A 20081-nucleotide genomic window follows, 5' to 3' on the forward strand; every position below is an offset into this window, starting at 1 on the left:
TGGTCATCTGACCTCCCTGTAAACGGTGATAAAGATGAAAGACTTCAGAGCCAGGTAGCCCTAGGCTTGAGTCCTGGTCCTGTGAATTAACTCACTGTGTGGTCATAGGCAAGTTCCTTGACTGCTCTGAGCCTCGGGGTCCTCCTCTAAAAACAGGAGGGGTACTCTTTAAATACACCACCCAGATGGTGGTGGGGATGAAATGAGATGCATACATGGAAGTTCTCACAGTACTCCACACGGTGAGTCTCAAGAAATGCCTGATTATGATGGCTCCCAGGTGAAGTGACTTGCCCAAGGCGACACAGCCGAGCCATGACAGAGCAGGGACAAAACACCAGAGCCACTGACTCTAAAGCCGATGCTCATTAATTAGTAAACTCTAGAGCTTCAATTTTCCTATACAGGAAACGAAATGTCTTTGTCTCACAGATTCATTTATTAGATAAGCTTAGAAAGTGCCCAGCAGGGGTGCCTGGGTGGCTCAGTCGGTTTGGCGTCTGACTTCGCCTCAAGTCCTAGGACCCAGTCATCAACGAGTTCCAGGCTCAGCGAGGCGTCTGCCTGTCCCTCTCCCTCTCCTTCTGCCCCTCCCCTTGCTCATGTTCTCTCTCTCAAATAAATAAAATCTTTTTTTTTTAAGATTTTATTTATTTATTTGACAGACAGAGATCACAAGTAGGCAGAGAGGCAGGCAGAGAGAGAGGAGGAAGCAGGCTCCCCGCTGAGCAGGGAGCCCGATGCGGGGCTCAATCCCAGGACCCTGGAATCATGACCTGAGCCGAAGGCAGAGGCTTTAACCCACTGAACCACCCAGGTGCCCCTCACATAAATAAAATCTGGGCACCTGGGTGGCTCAGTTGGTTAAGCGACTGCCTTTGACTCAGTCATGATCCTGGAGTCCCGGGGTCGAGTCCCGCATCGGGCTCCCTGCTTGGCAGGGAGTCTGCTTCTCCCTCTGACCCTCTCCCTTCTCATGCTCTCTCACACTCTCTCTCATTCTCAAATAAATAAATAAATAAAATCTTAAATAAATACATAAATAAAATCTTAAAAAAGAAAATGACTGGCATATAGTGAGCCCTTTAAATCTAGCTTCTTGGGTTGTTATGTTACCTTCCCCAAGTGATGCCAGAGGGGCTGGCAGGGGGAAGAGGACAGGGAGGAAGGCATATGGCTAAAATCTGGGGCTAGAGCTTGTACCTGGTGGGGAAGGGGCTGGAGGACTGAACAGCTCCCCATCACCCCCTCTCCCTGGTTTTGCGTTGAAGAGCCCCAAACCCAGAGAGATCAGAAGGCATTTGTTGTAGGTCACAAGGCGGATTAGAACCCCAAACCCCAGTCTCCTGATTCCAAGTTGGAATCACAGTCTCGGGCCCAGGTAATTAAAAGCAAACCACGGGGGACACCTGGGTGGCTCAGTTGTTAAGCAACTGCTTGGGCTCAGGTCATGATCCCAGGGTTCTGGGATCGAGCCCCATATCAGGCTCCCTGCTCTGTGGGAAGCCTGCTTCTCCCTCTCCCACTCTTCCTGCTCGTGTTCTCTATCCCGCTGCCTCTCTCTCTGTCAAATAAATAAATAAAATCTTTAAAAAAAAAAAAAAAGACCCCTTAAAGCACCAATAAAAATTTAATAACAAAATTGACCGAGGGTTAATTGACCACTAAAGAAGTTACAAAACACTAATTCTAAGGATTTAAACTTTAAAAAAAAAAAAAAAAAGCAAACCACGGCCATTACTGACGACTTGTACCAACCTTTAGTAAGCATTTTCTGTGTTTGATCTCATTTTATCCTCACATCAATTTAGGGACAAAGGGCCCTTTTTTCACAGCTGAGGAAGCAGATTCAGAGTGGTAGGACATTTGCCGGAGGCCCTGAAGGAGGAGAGTGAAGCCTGTCTGCTGGCTTCCAGATGCCATAAACTTCCCCCTTGACTATCCTGAAAGATTCAGCCTGTGCAAGACAAGGGTTGCAGTGGCGGAATTCCCCAATTCCTGCCTAGCAGAGCCCACTCTTTCTGCCCCAAGGCGGGGCAGGGAGAGGAAGCTGCCAAGAAATGCTTCCAGTGAAGAGAAAAGAAGACAGAGTCTAGCAGTGTGGGAAGGGTCTCATGGATGGGGTCTGACCAGGAAGGGGGATCACTGGGTTCAGGAAGACGCCCTGGGGACTCCTCCATTCCCTTCCTTTGGGCTGACCACTCGGGGCCTTCAGGTGGTGAGCTCAGGGAGTCCTCCAAGGCTCAGCTCCCTCCCTGGCTTTCATTCAGTTCCCACAAGCTCTGCAGTTTGCAAAACCCAACCCTTCCCCTATGGGCCTGTGGTTTCCTGTGGGTCTGGGGTCCTGCCTGACTCGGCATTGGGAACTGTGGACAGGGGGCAGAGGTGGTGGTGTAAGCCCTTTCTTTGCCTTCTCATGCTGAGGCTGCCCCCTCCACCCCAACACACCCCATCCCCTGAGTCAGCGCCCCCGCCTGCCAGCGAGGGGCGGGGCGGGGTTACTGATTCAGTTAATAGCGCCTTCTTAAAGCCCCCACGGGGACGGCTTGAAGCTAGACACCACCACGAAGCTAGACACCACCACGCTCACCATGAGCCCCAGGCAGCCCCTGGTCCTGGTGCTCCTGGTGCTGGGCTGCTGCTCTGCGGCTCCCAGACCACACCAGCCCACCCTGGTGGTTTTCCCGGGAGACTGGAGAGCTAATCTCACTGACAAGCAGCTAGCACAGGTAGGCTAACATCAGAGTATGGAGTTGGGAAGGCTGGCCAGGAGTCACAGGGAGGCCATGGGGGCTCAGAGGAGATAACGTCGGGGCAAGTTGGGGGTGATGGGCATGTCTGGAGAATAGAGGTGTCCAGGATCAGGTCCTGGAGGTCCTGTGGAGGCTCTGGACAGTGAAGGTAGGAATGGCTAATAAGGGTTTCCGAGGTGGGCAATGGGACATGATGGAGGGTTCTGGAGTGGGCAGGTGCTGGGGGTGCACAGTGGTAAATGCTAGGGGGCCCTGAGGCAGGTACGGGCTAGGGGTCTCCAGGGGCGGGAAGGAGCCGAGGATGTCTACAGGGAAGGGAGTTGGTGGGTGGGCACCAGCACTGGTATCCAGGGTACCAAGTCCTGGGTAGTTGCTAGTCCGAGTGCCTGGACAGATGGAATCCAGGCAGGGGAGGGTAGAGAAAGTCAGGGCTCTGGACTATCTCTGTCTCTTCTCCCCTGCCAGGAATATCTGTTTCGCTATGGCTACACTCTCGTGGGCGAGATGAACGACAAAGAGCAGTCCCTGGGTCCCGCGCTGCGGCTTCTCCAGAGGCGCCTGTCTCTGCCCGAGACTGGAGAGCTGGACAAAACCACCCTGGAGGCCATGCGGACCCCGCGCTGCGGCGTCCCGGACCTTGGCAGGTTCCAGACCTTTGAGGGAGACCTCAAGTGGCACCACCAGGACATCACTTACTGGTGCGCCGCCGGGCCCCGCGGAGGCGGAGGAGGGGGACGGGAGGGCCAGACCCCGCACCGGCTGCGATCTCGTCCTTAGCCCGAACACTGGGTTTAAACGTGCAGCTCCGGGCAAGTGTCTCCACCTCGGCGCCCCTGTTTCTCCTTCAGAAAAATGGGTCTCGCACGCAATCCTGAGTCCTCCTGCTCGGGCCACTGTGAGCGTCCCAGGAGAAAAATGCGTCTGAAAGTGCTTTGTAGATGAAAGCCTGGAACGCAGGGAGCCTTGTGCTTTATTGAGGTCGCTGAGACACCAGCTGTCGCTACTGGACCGGCTCCGGCCTCACTTCTGACCTCTGTCCTCCCGCCTCCCCCCTGCAGGATCCAAAACTACTCCGAAGACTTGCCGCGCGACGTGACCGACGACGCCTTCGCCCGCGCCTTCGCGCTCTGGAGCGCAGTGACGCCCCTCACCTTCACCCGGGTGTACGGCCCCGAAGCCGACATCATCATTCAGTTTGGTGTTAGGGGTGAGAACGCGAGAAGGGGAAAGCCAGGAGGGGCTTGGACGGGGACAGCGGAGGGAGGACCACGAGAGAATAGAGCGGGCGCTGGACCCGGCTTAGTCTCGCTTGTCCCCGCAGCTCTGCCCGCCGCTGGCCCTTATGCGCCCCCTCCTGCCCGACGCGGCACAGCGTGGGGACGCGAGGCTCGGACAGCTGCTCGGAGGCGCGATCTCAGCCCACATTCGTTGCAGCGCCCTTGGACAGCGCGCCAGCTGCACAACTGCACTCGGCTAACTCCCTTCTTCTCCACCTGCTTCTCCAGAGCACGGAGATGGGTACCCCTTCGATGGCAAGGACGGGCTCCTGGCACACGCCTTTCCTCCCGGCCAGGGCATTCAGGGAGACGCCCACTTCGACGATGAAGAGTTGTGGTCCCTGGGCAAGGGCGTCGGTGAGATCCTGAGCCTCCCTGGCCTCCATTTCCTTCTCTTCTCTTCATGGCCCGGCGCCCTGACCCTGTCCCTCTCCTCCTACAGTGGTTCCCACCTACTTCGGAAACTCAGATGGCGCCCCCTGCCACTTCCCCTTCACCTTCGAGGGCCGCTCCTACTCCGCCTGCACCACGGACGGCCGCTCCGACAACGCGGCCTGGTGCAGCACCACGGCCGACTATGACACCGACCGCCGGTTCGGCTTCTGTCCCAGCGAGAGTGAGTGCGGGGTCGTGGCGGGGTTGAGCGGCGCCCACCACCCTCGAGGGGCCAGAACCCTTGGTTTTAATCCGGGCTCTGCCACTAGTGCTGTGCGGCCGGCAAGTCACTCTCTTGCTCTCTGGGCTCAGTTTCTCGTCTGTGAAATGGGGAGAGGAGGGAAGGAGCACACAGAGGGTGTGAGGGTCAATAAACTCATGACACCTTCGGGTCATCGTGTGGGCCTCCCCAGGACTCTTCACCCGGGACGGCAATGGGGACGGCAAGCCCTGCGTGTTTCCATTCACCTTCGAGGGCAAATCTTACTCCACCTGCACCACTGACGGTCGCTCGGACGGCTACCGCTGGTGCGCCACCACGGCCAACTACGACCAGGACAAACTCTACGGCTTCTGCCCGACCCGAGGTACCTGGACCCCACCTACCGGATTCAAGCCTCGCCCCCTAGCTCCGCATTGGTCCCGGAAACGTGGCTCCTCTACCCATTGGCTTCTCTCTCCCCTCTTCGTTGGGCCTCAGGATCGCGGCGTCCCTGTCCACCATCATAGCCCCTCCCCCTGAGGTCCACGAGCCGGCCCCCGCATCCCGGTGTCTTGGCCTATTAGCCTAGCCTGCTGCTTCTCCCCTAGTCTCCGGTCCCCAGGCCCCGCCCACCACCTAGTCCGCTACGTCTCCAGCCTCCCCTAGGCTTTTAAAATAGGACCCCAGGATTGTCTAGCTCCCTGTTTGGCCCGCACCTGGTCCCTTACTGGGCCCACTCACCTGGCTCACCCAAGGCCCTTTGTCTCTCCAGTCGACTCCACGGCGACCGGGGGCAACTCGGCGGGGGAGCCGTGTGTCTTCCCCTTCATCTTCCTGGGCAAGGAGTACTCGACCTGCACCAGGGAGGGCCGCGGAGATGGGAACCTCTGGTGCGCCACCACCTCTAACTTCGACAGAGACAAGAAGTGGGGCTTCTGCCCGGACCAAGGTGAGCAGGGATCAGGGGTGCGGGCAGAGGTTTTGGGGGAGGGATGGCCAGGGTTGGGAGGTTCGCCCAGGACTCCTATCTCAGAGACTTCTTTCCTCCAGGATACAGCCTGTTCCTTGTGGCCGCCCATGAGTTCGGCCACGCTCTGGGCTTAGATCACTCATCGGTGCCAGAAGCGCTCATGTACCCCATGTACAGCTTCACCGAGGGACCCCCACTGCATGAGGATGATGTGAAGGGCATCCAGTATCTGTACGGTGAGGCTTGGAGCAGGGATGGGGGGGGGGCAGAGAGCAGGCTGGGCTTTGTGACTGTACCCAGAATGGGGAAATGGTAGGGGAGGGGGCAGTCGAGACCTCAACACTTAATCTGTGGGAAAGCCTGGGGCCAGTGGGGCCAGTTGCTGCCTGGTCAGTGTTTGGAGATGGGGATAAAGAGCCCAGACTCTAGACTGAGACAGACGTGGGTTCAAATGCCAGTCCAGCCACTTCCTGGCTAGGTGACCATGGATGTTACTTCTCACCCGTGAAATGGGGCTAATAATGGTATCTGCCTCATAGGGTTGTGAGGAGGTTTAAGTGAGTTAGAATAATGCCTGACATATAGTAGCCACCATATAAGTGTTGAATATTTTATTGTTATCACTTATGATCATTAGTATTATTCTCTCACTTAAAAATGGAGATATTAAAGAATGTACTTGCCTTAAAAAAAAAAAGTCAAATGAACTAATGTGAGTTTATAAAGCTTTTAGCACTGAGTGCCCAGAACACACTTCTTTCCCACCAGCCTGGAGGGGGAGGGAGAGCTCCTCCATGTCTTGGGTTCATAGGGCCCACTCAGGGCCCAACACAGCCCAGGGATTGGACAGAGTAACTGGAATGAAAGGTGAATGTACGGGGTGGGGGGGTGGGATGGGAATCAGCCTATCAGCGTTGCAGGAATGCAGGTCCAACACCCAAAGTGAGGAGAGGGAGTGCCAGGGGCCTCATTCATGGGGTTTGGGGCTGCGTATATTATACCAGCACCGACGTGCACACAGTAGAGGGTATCTCAACAGCTGTCTCTTTCTAGGATCTCGCCAGGACCCTGAACCAGGGCCTCCAACCGTCCGGCCCACCGCCCCACCAACCGTCTGCCCTACCGGGCCTCCCACTACCCGCCCCTCGGAGCGCCCTACTACTGGCCCCACAGGCCCCCCTGCAGCTGGCCCTACAGGCCCCCCCACTGCTGGCCCTTTGGAGACCACTACAGTGACTTTCGACCCGGCAGAGGATATGTGCAAAGTGAACTTCTTCGACGCCATCGCAGAGATCAGGAGCCGTCTGCATTTGTTCAAGGATGGGTAAGGGGGCAGGGGTGTGTGGCTGGGGGAGGGGACTTGAGAGGAGGGACCTGCCTGCCCCTCTCTGGCTACTGGCCTTCGGTTCAAAGTTCAGTGCCCTCACTGGTCCCTTTTCTCGTGCCCAGGAAGTACTGGCGATTCTCCAAGGGCAAGGGGCGCCGGGTGCAGGGCCCTTTCCTTATCACTGACTCGTGGCCTGCGCTGCCCCGCAAGCTGGACTCCGTCTTCGAGGACCCGCTCACCAAGAAGATTTTCTTCTTCTCTGGTTAGTCTCCTCCTTTTTCCTCTCCCCCGTCCCCGTCATCCACATCCTCGCCAATCTAGGAGGATCAAGAGACCGAGAGTAATCCGCGAAATTTTTCCCGCGGATTAGGAAAAGGCGCCCCCTTCTGGCGGGTGCCATTTAGCCGCTCTTCACCGTCTCCTTGCATGGTCCTACCGAGCGGTTCGGCTCCGTGGGCCCCAAGACTGCGGGCACGTCGGGCGCAGAAAGGCCTCGCTGGCTTCTTCCTCTTGACATTCAAGGACAATGTGTGTCCACTCCCTGCCCCCAGACTGATGTGACTCTTCTCCCCTGCAGGGCGCCAAGTGTGGGTGTACACAGGAGCGTCGGTGCTAGGCCCGAGGCGTCTGGACAAGCTGGGCCTGGGCCCCGAGGTGGCCCAAGTCACTGGGGCCCTCCCGCAAGGCGGGGGGAAGGTGCTGCTGTTCAGCTGGCAGCGCTTCTGGAGGTGAGAGTCACGGCCACCGCCGGCAGGGGGACCCTGGGCGCCATCTGCCGTCCCTCGGCTCAGCACCTGTCTCTTCCCCACTTCTGCAGTTTCGACGTGAAGGCGCAGACCGTCGATCCCAAGAGCCTCGGCTCAGTGGAGCAGGTGTTCCCCGGGGTGCCCTTGAACTCGCACAACGTCTTTCAGTACCAAGGTGAGGGCTGCAGACCGCGGTCGGGTCCCGCCCCGCCCCGTGTCCCACGCTAGTCGGCCTCAGATGATTGGTCAAATTCTGGGGGAGGAAAAAAAAAATCCCCAGCACAGATGAAGTTCCCTCTAGAGGCAGGGACCTTTCCCAGATCATAAAGGGACACAAGGGAACAACCAGAACTACAACCCAGATTTCCTACGCCCCTGGCTGGAAGCTCTTTCCCCCACAGTAGGGGGCGGGCGGGAGGGACACGTGGTTTGCATGGAGGCTCATTCCTTTATATGACAATATTTGTCAAGTGCCTATAATATGCCAGGCGCCGTTCTGACACGGGAGATACAGTGATTAAAAAAAAAAAAAAGGCAATCCATAACTGTGTTTTTGGGCAAGTCACTGCTGCTCCCGGAGCCTCAGCTTTCCCCTGGGTAAAATGGGGATGATAGCTGGAGTTATACTTGTTTTCTCTTCCTCACCACTCGCATGCAGTCGGTTGACAAGTTCTGTTGACTCTACTACCAAAATACTCACTTCTCACCATCTCCTTTGCAAATATCCTGGTCCAAGCAATACTGCACCATCAAGATGTTCTCTAGGAGTAGGGAGTGGTTAGGAGCCAAGGGTCATGGTCTTGGGGGCCATTCCAGACCCGTTCCAAAGTCGGAGAAACTACTGGGACACCTGGGTGGCTCAGCTGGTTAAGCGTCTGCCTTCCACTCAGGTCATGATTCCAGGATTTAGTCCCACATGGGCTCCTTGCTCAGCAGGGAGCCTACCTCTCACTCTGTCTGCCACTACCCCTGCTGTGCTCCCACGTGCTCCCTCTGCCTCCCTTTTACCCTTCCGCTCTATTTTCAAACAGGCCTTCCCCGGCCCTCATGAGTTATTCACTGGCTTGTATTCCTTTCTTTCTCTTTCTTTTTTTAAAAAAGATTTTATTTATTTATTTGACACAGACAGAGTTCACAAGTAGGCAGAGAGGCAGGCAGAGAGAGAGGGGGAAGCAGGCTCCCTGCTGAGCTGAGAGCCCGATGCGGGGCTCGATTCCAGGACCCTGAGATCATGACCCCAGCCAAAGGCAGAGGCTTAACCCACGGAGCCACCCAGGTGCCCCTTGTTTTTATTTCCTTCATAGCTTTCTACATTGTCACAGTCTCATTTACTTACATTTTGCTTGTTAATCATCTCTCTTATCCCATGGGAGTGTGAGCTGTGCAGAATTGAGAATTGTGCCTGCATTTTTGTCTCTGTTCCATCCCCCAGTGCCCCTAACGGTGCTGAGCACTATAAATATTCAATGAAATGAATGACTGAATGAATGAATGTCGAACGAATTGTTCTGAGCACCTACTGTGTGCCAGGCTCGGTGCCAAACATTGGACGCTGAGGTTTTCTGCCCTCTGACATCTCTGTGGGGGGAGATGGAGGCGTCCTAGGAAAAGCTTGGAAAGATCTAGAATGGGCAAGAGGGATGGTGGTAAAAATCTTGCTGCTGTTTCTGTATGTGTCTGTGGGAGGGTGGGCATCACCTCTCTTGTACTTGCCTTTCCCCCGCAGGGAAAGCCCACTTCTGCCAGGACCGTTTCTACTGGCGTGTGAATTCACGGCATGAGGAGAACCAGGTGGACGAAGTGGGCTACGTGACCTTTGACTTCCTGCAGTGCCCCGAGGATTAGGGCTTCCCATCCCACTTCGGCACTGCAGAGAAGATCCTAGGGGGACCATCCCAACGGCAAAGGAGCCAGTTTGCCGGATACGAACTGGTGGGTTTGTTCTGGAGGACACGGAAGAGTCAAGGTGGGCTGGGCCCTCTCTTTCCACCTTCCTTTTTTGCTGGAATGTTTTTAATAAACTTGGATTCTTTAACCTTGAGGAGGAGATTTCTTTATGTATGTATGTGAGTATGCATGTAACAGACAGAGAGCTTACTCTGTGCCAGATAGTGTCCTAAGCACTTCATAAATATTAACATTCATTCTCCCTATTAGGAAGATATAATGTGATTACTTCTATTTTACAGCTGGGGAAATGGCCAACCTATTATTCATTCATCAAACATTTATCAAGCTCCTGAGTGGAGCTAGGCATTGTGCTGGGTACTGGGAAAGGAGAGATGAGCTGGACTATGTTTCTGTCCTCAAGGACCTCTTGGGGTCTTCCAACTTTAGGTACATAAGCGTGCCCTCAGAACTTGCTTAAAATGCAGACTCCAGGGGCGCCTGGGTGGCTCAGTGGGTTAAAGCCTCTGCCTTTCGCTCAGGTCATGATCCCAGGGTCCTAGGACCGAGCCCCGCGTTGGGCTCTCTGCTTGGCAGGGAGCCTGCTTCCTCCTCTCTCTCTCTCTCTGCCTGCCTCTCTCCCTACTTATGATCTCTGTCAAATAAATAAAATCTTTAAAAAAAAAATGCAGACTCCAGGTTCAGTCTCCAAAGAGTCCCGCTCAGTTACCATGATTTTTTGTCCGGTGGGGGTGGGAATCACACTTGGAGGGTTTGCAGCGTGTGGCCCTTTTCTCTAGAACATGGTGCGTATATATGATTCTGTAGTGACATGTGATTCTGTCATGGTTGAAGTCAGGGAACATTTCTCAGCCAAGATGACATCTGAACTTGAACTCAATCTGGAAAGATGAGCAAGAGTTTCTTCTGTTCAAGCAGAACAGTCTTCTTAGGGGGTAATTTACCAGAAACCGTTACACCTAGAAAAGTCCTACGCTACCTCTCACACACATGCACAGAGAACAACAGATACAGGCACGTTGATTGCAGTATGGCTCACAGAGCGAGGAACGGCAACATCCGAAGTGTACAGAGGTCAGGCAGCGGATTAATGGAATATGGATGATATACACGATGGGAATGGCTACCGTTAGTCCAACACGGACTCTGTACCAGACACTGTGCCATGGGCTTTATGCGTGTCAACACCGCTAATCCTTAATACAACCCCACGAGGCAGGTACTGCTCTAACCTTATGGGTATTGTTGTCATCACTCCCTTCCCCCATTTTACAGATGAGGTAACTGAGGCACACAGAATTACACAGCTCGGCGGAAGTCCTACAGCTGGTGACTGCTGGCAGTGGGACTCGACTGCCAGCTCTTGGGGCAAAGGCGGGGAGAAGAGAAAAAGCAGGGGGGTGTTTGGGGGAAGGACAGATGGCTCTGGTGTGTGGTTTTAGGAAGCAGATGGAAGCCAAGCAGAGAAGGATTCTTGAATGGTTGAGGGGAATGGTGGTCTGGATTAAACGAGACAAGGTCTGAATGAAAGGCAAGGATGTGATCCCACCAGACGGACTTGACCGGAGTGTTGGGGCAGGTAAGCAGAGCTGATAGGCATGTTGATTGCCTTCTGGACTCAGGCTCAAGCAGGAGTTTGAGGGACTCAGAGAACTTCCTCCCGAGCTTCCTTTGGGTGGATTCAAACCGCCTCAACCATTTCTGCTGAGGAATGACCCATTCCCGGGGCATGCCCTCATTCCTTAATAGGGCTTGTTGAAAGCCCCTCTGAACCTTTGTCTCTCTCTGAACACTGTTCCATCTCTCTACCTCTCACCCCCACCCACGGTAAAACTTCTCCAAAGTATAGTCTCCACTTCTTCAATTTCCATTCTCTCTGCAGCCACTTCTAGCCTGACTCCCACCCCACCACACTGCCGAGATCATTCTCTTCTAAGCCACCTATGAACTTCCTGCAGCCAGATGTGACGGCCCTCTGGGCTCATCCCACACATCTCTCAGCTTCTTTGACACAGAAATGCCATTCTTCATCTTTCTAACCTCTAGATGATAGCATGTCCTTGCGCTCAATCACAGGGAATCCTTTCCCTGTGATCTCGCCTAGACTTACAGCTTTATATCTCTCTACTAAAGACTCCGTGGTTTATACGCCCAGCCTTAACCTCTCCCCTGAGCTCCAGACTTGTATGTTCAAGGGAGACTTGCATGATCTTTACGTGCCTGAGAGGCTCCTCAACCCAATAGGTCCAGCTGAACTCTTGGCATCCATCTGCTGAATGTGCTTCTTTGTCAATCATCACTACTTCAAAAAGGATGACATCATCTGCTCTCAATCAGTCTTAGAACCTGATCAGTCCTAAAATCTAGGTATCGGTTAAACTTCTTATTCTAGTACAGTTTCTCAACCTGGACACTATGGACACTTCAGGCCAGATAGTTTTTTCAGTGGTGGGAAATGTTGTAGGAATGTTTGATATCTTCCTCCAGGGGGCAGTGGGATCATGCATAGATGGCAGACCGGCTCAGGGTCAGTCCTCTCCCCACATTGGGTCCCAATGTGTGTGCGGGGCAGTGCAGAGGGGTAATGTGGAATCCTTGGCTCATGGCCAGGCTGAATTGGTGCTAGCCTAGATGGCACATGTGACTTATCCCCACTCGATGTCAGGAACACCGCCCTCCAGTTGTGACAATCAAAAATATCCTGAACATTGGTAGGTATACCCTGTTGGGAAACACTAGCCCCAGTTGAGAACTATTGCTCTAACAGAATAAACATAAAGACAAAGCCACATGCTGTAAGTGTAAATTTCAATAAATTTCCACATACTGAACACAACTGTGTAACCCACATCCAGATCAAAAAATCAAAACCATTAAAAAAACAAACAAAAAACAAAACAAAACAAAAAACCCCAAAACATTATAGCACCCTAAAAGCTCCTCTCCTGATCCCTTGCGATCGCTATCCCTCCACCCTAAGAGTTATCACCATTATTTCTAACAGCTTAGATAGATTTTGACTAGTTTTTACTTTAAATAATATTTTACAGTATATAGTCGCGTATCTGGTTTCTTCTGCTCAAGGTTACATTGATATTCATCAATATTGTTTGTGAATTAAAGACTGTGCATTCATACTATAGCTTTCCACTATGTGAATATCCCACTGTTTATCCATTTATTTTTTTTTATTTACTCATTTTATGGTTAATGGGCATTTGGGTAGTTCCCCATTTGAGGCTATTATGAATAATGCTGCAATAAACATTCTTGTAAATGTCTTTTGGTGAACACGGGCAGCCATTTCTCTGGGGGCATATACCTAGTATACCTCATACAGCAATTAATGGTGCAATTAGAAATGTATTGAGAAATTGCATAAGTAGAAGTAGGATACTGTGTATTCAAATGTATTAAGTCTTACTTATTCATACAAGTGCTTTGGCAGGGCACATACCTCGGGGTGGAATTGCTGGGAAGACAGGTATATGAATGTTTGGCTTGAGCAGATAGGATCGAACAATTTTCCAAAGTGGCTCTTCCCATCTGTGCTCTCACCAGCAATGTGCGACAGTTTCCAGGCGTTCTTCTTGACTCCTCTTTCCATCCCACACAATGTTCAATTCAGCAACAGGTTCTGTACGTTCTCCTTCCAAAACATACCTTGAATTGGATGGCTGCCACCACTCTCATCTGGCTTTTACCACCTCTCGCCTGGGGCTCTGCAGGAGCTACTTCCCCAGACTCCCAGTTTCCATTCCTGGTCTGGAGACTTCACGCAACAGCCAGAGCGGTCCTGTTAACACAAAAGTTAGATCACATCCCTCCTCTGCTCAAAAACTTCCAGTGGCTCCTCTCTGAAGCCTTCAAGAGGCCACATGATCTGCCCTCCTCCCCTCCCTCATCTCCTATCACTCTTACCTCTGTTCACCCTTTTCCAGACACGCTGGCCTTCTTGCTGCTCCCTGAACAATCCAGGCTGCCTTTCCATCCAGGGCCTTTCCGCTTGCTGTGTTCTCTGCGGGAGAGAGAGCTCTTCCTCCAGATCTTTGCATAGCTGGCTCCTTCTCATCAGGGAGGTTTCAGCTCAAGTATCCCATCTTCGGAGCAATCTTTTAGACCACCCTCTAAAGTAGTCGTTTCCCCTGGTCATTATCCCTGGACCCTATTTTTTTCCTCCTTAACATGTACCAGAATCTCCAATCATCTTGTCTATGCGTTTGCTCACTTACAATCCTTCTCCCCTCACTCCTCATTAGAATTTAAGCCACAGCAGGGCAGGAAGCCACACGATCTCAGTTAGTGCTGTGTCCCCAGTACCAAGTACCGTTGCCTGAAACACAGGAGAGCTATCAAACTGCGTTGAATGAATGAATGAGTGAATAAAACCTAGGTGTTTAGGAGATCCCGGCAGAAGCGGGCCCCGGCTCCAGGAGCCACACACTGGGGCTCCTTGTGTAGGGACAGTTCTCAGCTGCAGGTGGGATCCTCAGGCGCTTCCTGGAATTGAGAGCCCAGGGACTTGGAGCGAGGTGGTCACGTTCTGAGGCTCAGCACAGCGGGCACTAGGACCCTGCGCGGCGCCGCGCCCGATGGGGGGCGGCGGACGGGAGGGGGGGAATCCGCTCTTTCTGTCTGCTAGAGCCAGGCTGCAGACACTTGTGCCATCTGGGCCCGTACCGCCGCTGCCGGGTCCCTTTCCGCACTATGAGCCGCAGGTTCACTGTCACCTCACTGCCCCCCGCGGCGCCCGCCGGGACCTCTGACTTAGAGTCCCACCCGCATTCGGCAACCGGTCTCCGCCACCTCTCTGGGGAAGACGCCAAAGGTAGAGGCCGCAGGGGGCGGGGCCTGCCGGAGTGGGGCGGGGCGAGAGAAGAGGCGGGGCCATGGTGGGCGGGTCTTCTCTTGGAAGGGGCCGGGCCGGGGTTGGAGGGGCTAGGGAAGGGAGAAGAGCAGGACCTAGCCGGGAGAGAAGGAGGCCGGACAGAAAATGGTGAAGGGAGGGGCTAGATCCGAGGTGGGCGGGGCACAAGGAAGGGGTGGGGCTATAGGCGAAGGGGAGGATCATGTGATGGAGGGGCTAGGGTCAAACGAGGGCTGAACTGGAGAGCACTTAAGGGGCGGGGTCATTTCGGGTAGGGGGCGGGACCAGAGGGAAGAAGGTGAAACCAGGGAAAGGGGAGGGCCATATGATTAAGGGGTGGGTCCAAAGGCAATGGGAAGAGGCAGGACTCTCTGTTTGGGGGCAGAAAAGGGCGGGACCAGAGAGGAAGGGGTCGAGCCAGGAGAATGGAGTGGGGTTAAGTGCTGGAGGTAAAATGAGTCCGGGACGCTGGGGCTGGTGCTGGCTCAGGAGGTTTTTGGGGCCTGGAGGATCTTCCGGTCCTCGGCCTCCCGAGAGACGTCGCGGACAGCGCCTGGGGATCCCGGGGAGGAGACGCGAGCAAGATACGTTACTTTTGAGCAGCTAGATCTTGGGAGGATTCTGTGGGGGTCTCCGGTCCCGACCCGTGGGGACCCAGTTAAGTCCCTCTGCTCCGGCTCCAGAAAAGGGTTAGGTGGAGCAAGCTCAGGCTGGTTTAGGGGCGTCCTCCTCGAGGACCCATTGCTGGGTCTTGCCATGGAAGTTACAGTCAGGGTACACAAGAGGGGAGGTGAAGGATCCATCTAGCTTTCAGTAAAGAATCAGTATCCTGGATGCATCCACAGTCTTCTCCTCAGGGGGCACTTGTTAGGAGTCCCCTTCCTGACACTGCGCCTCTCAGGTCTGGAAGAAACGCTGCGAATCTGCTTGGAGTGGCCCCAGCACGGGGAGGAGGAAGAGCCTCCCCGGGCCGCCAGGGGTCGCTGCTGAGCCGCAGGTGAGCTCACTCTGCAGCGAAACTAAGCACCAACAGCCCTGAAGGGGGCCTTTTGGGGTGGGGGAGTTCTTTGGCGAAATCCCGCGTTGTGTAGATGACCCAACTGAGGCCTAGATTTCCTCAGGCCTCCAGCCCCTGAACCAACCGCCTCCTGGACGTGGCCATTTGGATTTCTTGGGCTCCTTCAATTCTTCCTATTTCCCCATAAACTGTCTGCCTCCTTTCTCATTTTTTCTCATTTTCATGAATGTCCTTTCCATCCTTAGAGTTTCAAAAGTCAGAACTCTAGGAGCTATTCTGAATGTTTCCTTTTCTTTTCCCACCGGATCTAGTTGGTCCTCACGCATTGGCCGGCCCACCCCCAAAACTAATCCTAACTGTCTTCTCTTTCTTCTGGTCACCATCACTCTGTACAAACCTCCATCATTTCTCACATGGTCAAGGTCAGAGCCACAGCCTCCTCGTTGGTCTGCCTGCCTCGGATTCTGTCCTAACCACCCTCCACACAAGCTCCCCATAGCTTTTAGGATAAAGACCGATGCTGTAGTCTGTCATTCAAACTCTTTCCTCATTTGCTCCCGGACATACCTGTCCGTGTTCATCTTCTCACCTCCATTAGCCAGGGAAACTCCTACTCACTCTAGCTTATGGCTCATTGCACCTCTCCTGAAAACCTTTCTCCCTTTTCCTTGCTTCCAGGCAGAGGCTGTCATTCCTCTTCTGCCCACCCACCGCACCATTAGAGGACATGTCCTAGTGGATGGAAATTATTTACTTGTGTGGCTCCTCCAACTTAAAAGCAGGGACCATTTCCTTTTATCTTAGTGTTCTGAGTTCCAAGCCCATGGCCCGGCTCTTGGTAGGTGCTTAATGTCCATCAGATCAGAGAGGGAGTGGCTGCAAGCTCCTACTTTCTCCTACCCTTGCTTTCTCTCCTCCCATTCCCCATCCCCTTGCCTGAGAATAAGGTGGCCCTCTCTCATTCCTACGTGATCGACACGTCTTCCCATTCTCATTTCCAAGCTCCTGCCTGTTGAAGTAAATATGGCTCCCAGTTTGGGGGTGTGCAGGTGTGTGTGCTAACTGGATGTGAATCTAGAATGCGGCAGAGGCAGTGTGCGTGTGTCTTTGTGTGTCTGGAGGGAGGAGCATCCCACATGAGCTCTGATGACCAGTGGGGCAGTCAGTGCTTATATGTGTCACTGCATTCTACTGTGTTGATGGGCATGTGTGAATTCCTGTGGGGTGGGTACCTGTGTGCATGAGTTTATATGTTTCCTCTTTTTTTAAAAAAAATTTTTATTTATTTATTTGAGAGAGAGACAGTGAGAGAGAATATGAACGAGGAGAAGGTCAGAGGGAGAAGCAGACTCCCCGTGGAGCTGGGGTGTGGGACTTGATCCCGGGACTCCAGGATCATGACCTGAGCCGAAGGCAGTCGCCCAACCAACTGAGCCACCCAGGCGCCCTATAAGTTTCCTCTTGAGAATGATTTGGGTCACTTTTAACCTCTTTCATCCTGAGAGGTGCCTCCAGGCCTTCCTCCTTGGTAGGTCACTGCATGGAGAAGTAGACAAGGGCACCCTAGGGGAACTGAAATCTGGCGCTATCTTTCCTGCAGCTGTTCTTGTGTCAGCCCTCTGGCCCCAAGGAGATGTGGTCCCCACCTGTTGTCCTCACTCAGGCCCACTGGGGAGAAATGGCAGCCTGTGGAAAGTGGGGAAGGGTTGGGAGAGGTTTGGCAGCTCACTTGTGCACTGGAGCACTGTCTTTAATTCTGGACCCAAGGCACGGGATTTGCCCCTGGAAGTGCCTCCTGCTGCCAGGGGACTGACCAACCGTAGTAGGGATGTAACTGACAATGGATGGGGGTGAAAGATACAAGTCCGAAGCTGAGCCCTGAATCCACCACGAACCCTGGGCAGCAGCCCTTGTATCTCAGTTGCCTCCTCTGTACTATGGGGAGGTTGATGATGACTTGGCTGGACAGAAGTGGACCTGGGGCCGGGTATTACCACTCTGAGCGATTCCTGCTCACTATACCACTTGGGATATACCTTATACCCCATTATACCACTTTCCACTGTGCCTCAGTTTCTGGTGGAGCAAGACGGGGCACTGGAAAGAAACATGGGTCTGGATTAAGACTAACAGGATTTGAGATGTGTTCCCACAAATGAGAAGGAGCTGACTTACACTAGGGAGATGGAACAAGACCCCAAAATAGCCCATCCACACTCTTTGCTCGGGTTCTGTGGTGTTGCCTTAGCACATTGGTTTCCCTGTCTGAGCCTCAGTCTCCTCGTCTGTAGTCCAGAGGAGGTGAACAGGAAGGTATCTGAGGGTCATGATAGCTGTAAAAATGCTAGGATTCTTTGATGGTCTAGAAGGGTGAAGTTCTCTGCTTCCCCCATACCCAAACCTCATGTTTCAGTCTCTCTATCTGTAAACTGGGAAGAATGACACTGAGTTACTGGTATGAATATCTGATCTGGAGATCTCCAGCCTGTTCAGGGTGTTCTCCAGTTACCCCCTTCTCAAGCTGGGACTCAGAACCTTACTGCCCAGTACCTCAGCCCAAGGTGAGCCCTGGGAATCTCCATGGCAACAAACTGGTTATGAACGAGGCTGCAGTTGCCATGGTAACGGGCTGCTCTCTCTCTCTCTCTCTCTCTCTCTCTCTCTCTCTCTCTCTCTCATCCCCCTCATCTCCCCTCCCCTCTTCTCAATGAACCAGAGCGATCTGCGGGCACCAGCTCTCCAGGTGGGGTGGGGGTAGGGGGGGTGACTGCCTTGAGAAGGGGGTCCAGATTGAGAAAGGGGAAAGATGGGCTGAATCTGTAGGGGAATGGGGGGCTGTTGGGGTGCCATTGCCATGGTGACAGGGCTGCAGCCTGTTAATTAAGCCCCTGGTTGCCACGGAGACGATGGTGGTTGACGTGCTCTGCGGCGAGCCCTGTGTGTGTGGGGTGTGCTGCGTGCTGGACTCATCAGTTCACTGAGAGGACGGGCATGTAGTTTGGGGAGAGGAGTGAAAGAAGGAGTTCAGGGCCTTGGCTCCCGGAAGACAGAGCTGGGGTGGCTGTGTTAGGTCACGGGGGTAATGATATGCAGATAAGGATGGATAGGGACTGAGCCATAAGGAAGAATACTGTGCCTGCCTCCTGTGGAAAGAAGTCAGGTGACTCCAGCTTCAGTGGATGGAGCCCGGGGCTGGAGGTCAGGGATCCGGGTTCTAGTCCCCAGTCTGCCGCAAGTTCACCCCATGAAGAAAATTTGTATCTGGACTCTCATTTTCCCATAAATGGGGGGGGCAAAAATAATTTATGAAGTCTCTTCGAGTTCCCACATCCTGAGACTTGGGCAGCTTCCCTGAATTTTTTTTTTTTCTCTCTGAAAAGCATACAGTGGGACGGAGGTGAAATTCAAAGTTCAGAAACAGGACCCTTCCCAGTTCTGCATCTTGTGTGGCTTGAATGAGAGAGTTTCCCTAGCCCTAGATCTTCCTAGGGCTCTCAGTGGAGTTGGGATGCTAAGCTGGCAGCCGTGTTCTCAGGGCTCAGAGCTGAGGGTCACCTTGCTGGTGACCTTACTGGCCAAGGCCAGGCTGACAGTGCAGCAGCTACCTGCAACGGTGTCTTCTCAAAGCCACACTGTAGATGGTTGGTCTGAAGCCAGAATGGGGGCCAGGCTCCTTGAGAAGTAAGGGGTGGGATTCCAAAGGGTAGGGTCTCCCCTTGGGGCCATCTCCTTACTTGGTCTGTGCTCCTCGGGGAGGTCTCCATGGCTTTAGTCTGTGATAAATGGAGAGAGCCCTAAGCTTTCAGAGTGGGAAGAAGTCCCTTGGATTTATGCAACCTAACCCTTTCATTTTGCAGATGGAGATACTGAAGCCCAGAAAGAGGAACTTATTTTTTCTCAGGGATACACAGAATTTGGGGGCAGAGGACAGGATAACTTCACTGTGTCTTGAATTCCAGTGCCTTGTGAGAAAGGAACTCCGGCAAGGGTTGGCACATGGTGTCCCCAGGGGAAGAGGAATCACTCCTGCCTTCACCTGTACTCCCCTGGGATTTAGATGGTGGGCTCAGTCCCTGAGCAGTCAGGGCTCTGGACCACAGATGAATGGAAATACCTCCAGGGGAATATCCCAGATCTGAGATTGCTGAACAAAAATCTCAGCCTTTAATTTCTTTCACAGCACTTCTCAGACAAACATGCTACACACTTTGCTATGTTACCTGTCTCTACAGCATAGTGGAAAACCATAATGCTGCTGCTAGTGCTGGTGACGGTGCGGGGTGTGGGTAATGGAGTGCTTAGAAATTCCTGAACACGGTCTATCCACCTGCTATCCTTTTAACCCCTGTCACCAATCCAAACTCATCTCACTTTTTTTTTTTTTGGTGATTGTGTGTGTGTGTGTGTGTGTGTGTGTGTGTGTGTGATTTTCTCCCCGGGAAAGCCAAGAAGACCACTTCTTATACCTTGTCTGAATAGCTAGCTCTCCATCCTAACAAGTCTTTCCAGCGCCCACAAAAACCAGTGGCAATGATATGTTATTGGTGGATCCGTCTGAAGCCCTTTCCAGTCAGCTGC

At 53.3% G+C, this 20081-nt stretch overlaps 2 protein-coding genes across 2 annotated transcripts in view; both read left to right on the top strand.

Moving 5' to 3' along the window:
* The first annotated feature begins 2569 nt into the window (after nt 1-2569).
* MMP9 (matrix metallopeptidase 9) lies at nt 2570-9751 on the top strand. The gene is made up of 13 exons (XM_045980113.1): nt 2570-2729; nt 3219-3451; nt 3812-3960; nt 4259-4387; nt 4473-4646; nt 4879-5052; nt 5440-5616; nt 5718-5873; nt 6691-6961; nt 7087-7226; nt 7542-7692; nt 7782-7885; nt 9437-9751. The coding sequence occupies exons 1-13, from the start codon at nt 2592-2594 to the stop codon at nt 9553-9555; spliced, it is 2115 nt and encodes a 704-aa protein (XP_045836069.1). The 5' UTR covers nt 2570-2591; the 3' UTR covers nt 9556-9751.
* A 4484-nt stretch (nt 9752-14235) lies between these two features.
* The window catches only part of SLC12A5 (solute carrier family 12 member 5), a 37369-nt gene continuing 31523 nt past the window's right edge, over nt 14236-20081 (top strand). Inside the window, exon 1 of the mRNA XM_045981545.1 lies at nt 14236-14446. Within this exon, the coding sequence (XP_045837501.1) occupies nt 14326-14446 (121 nt within the window). The 5' untranslated portion in view covers nt 14236-14325. The remainder of the gene's footprint in view (nt 14447-20081) is intronic.

The sequence above is a fragment of the Meles meles genome, chromosome 16 (assembly GCF_922984935.1).
Source record: "Meles meles chromosome 16, mMelMel3.1 paternal haplotype, whole genome shotgun sequence".
Classification (NCBI taxonomy): Eukaryota; Metazoa; Chordata; class Mammalia; order Carnivora; family Mustelidae; genus Meles; species Meles meles.

Excerpts from the sequence above, each read along its gene's own strand:
- MMP9 (XM_045980113.1), top strand. The coding sequence starts at position 2,592 with ATGAGCCCCAGGCAGCCCCTGGTCCTGGTGCTCCTGGTGCTGGGCTGC. Across the intron at positions 3,961-4,258 it reads CATTCAGTTTGGTGTTAGGG|AGCACGGAGATGGGTACCCC; the intron begins GTGAGAACGCGA and ends CTGCTTCTCCAG. Across the intron at positions 5,874-6,690 it reads GGGCATCCAGTATCTGTACG|GATCTCGCCAGGACCCTGAA; the intron begins GTGAGGCTTGGA and ends GTCTCTTTCTAG.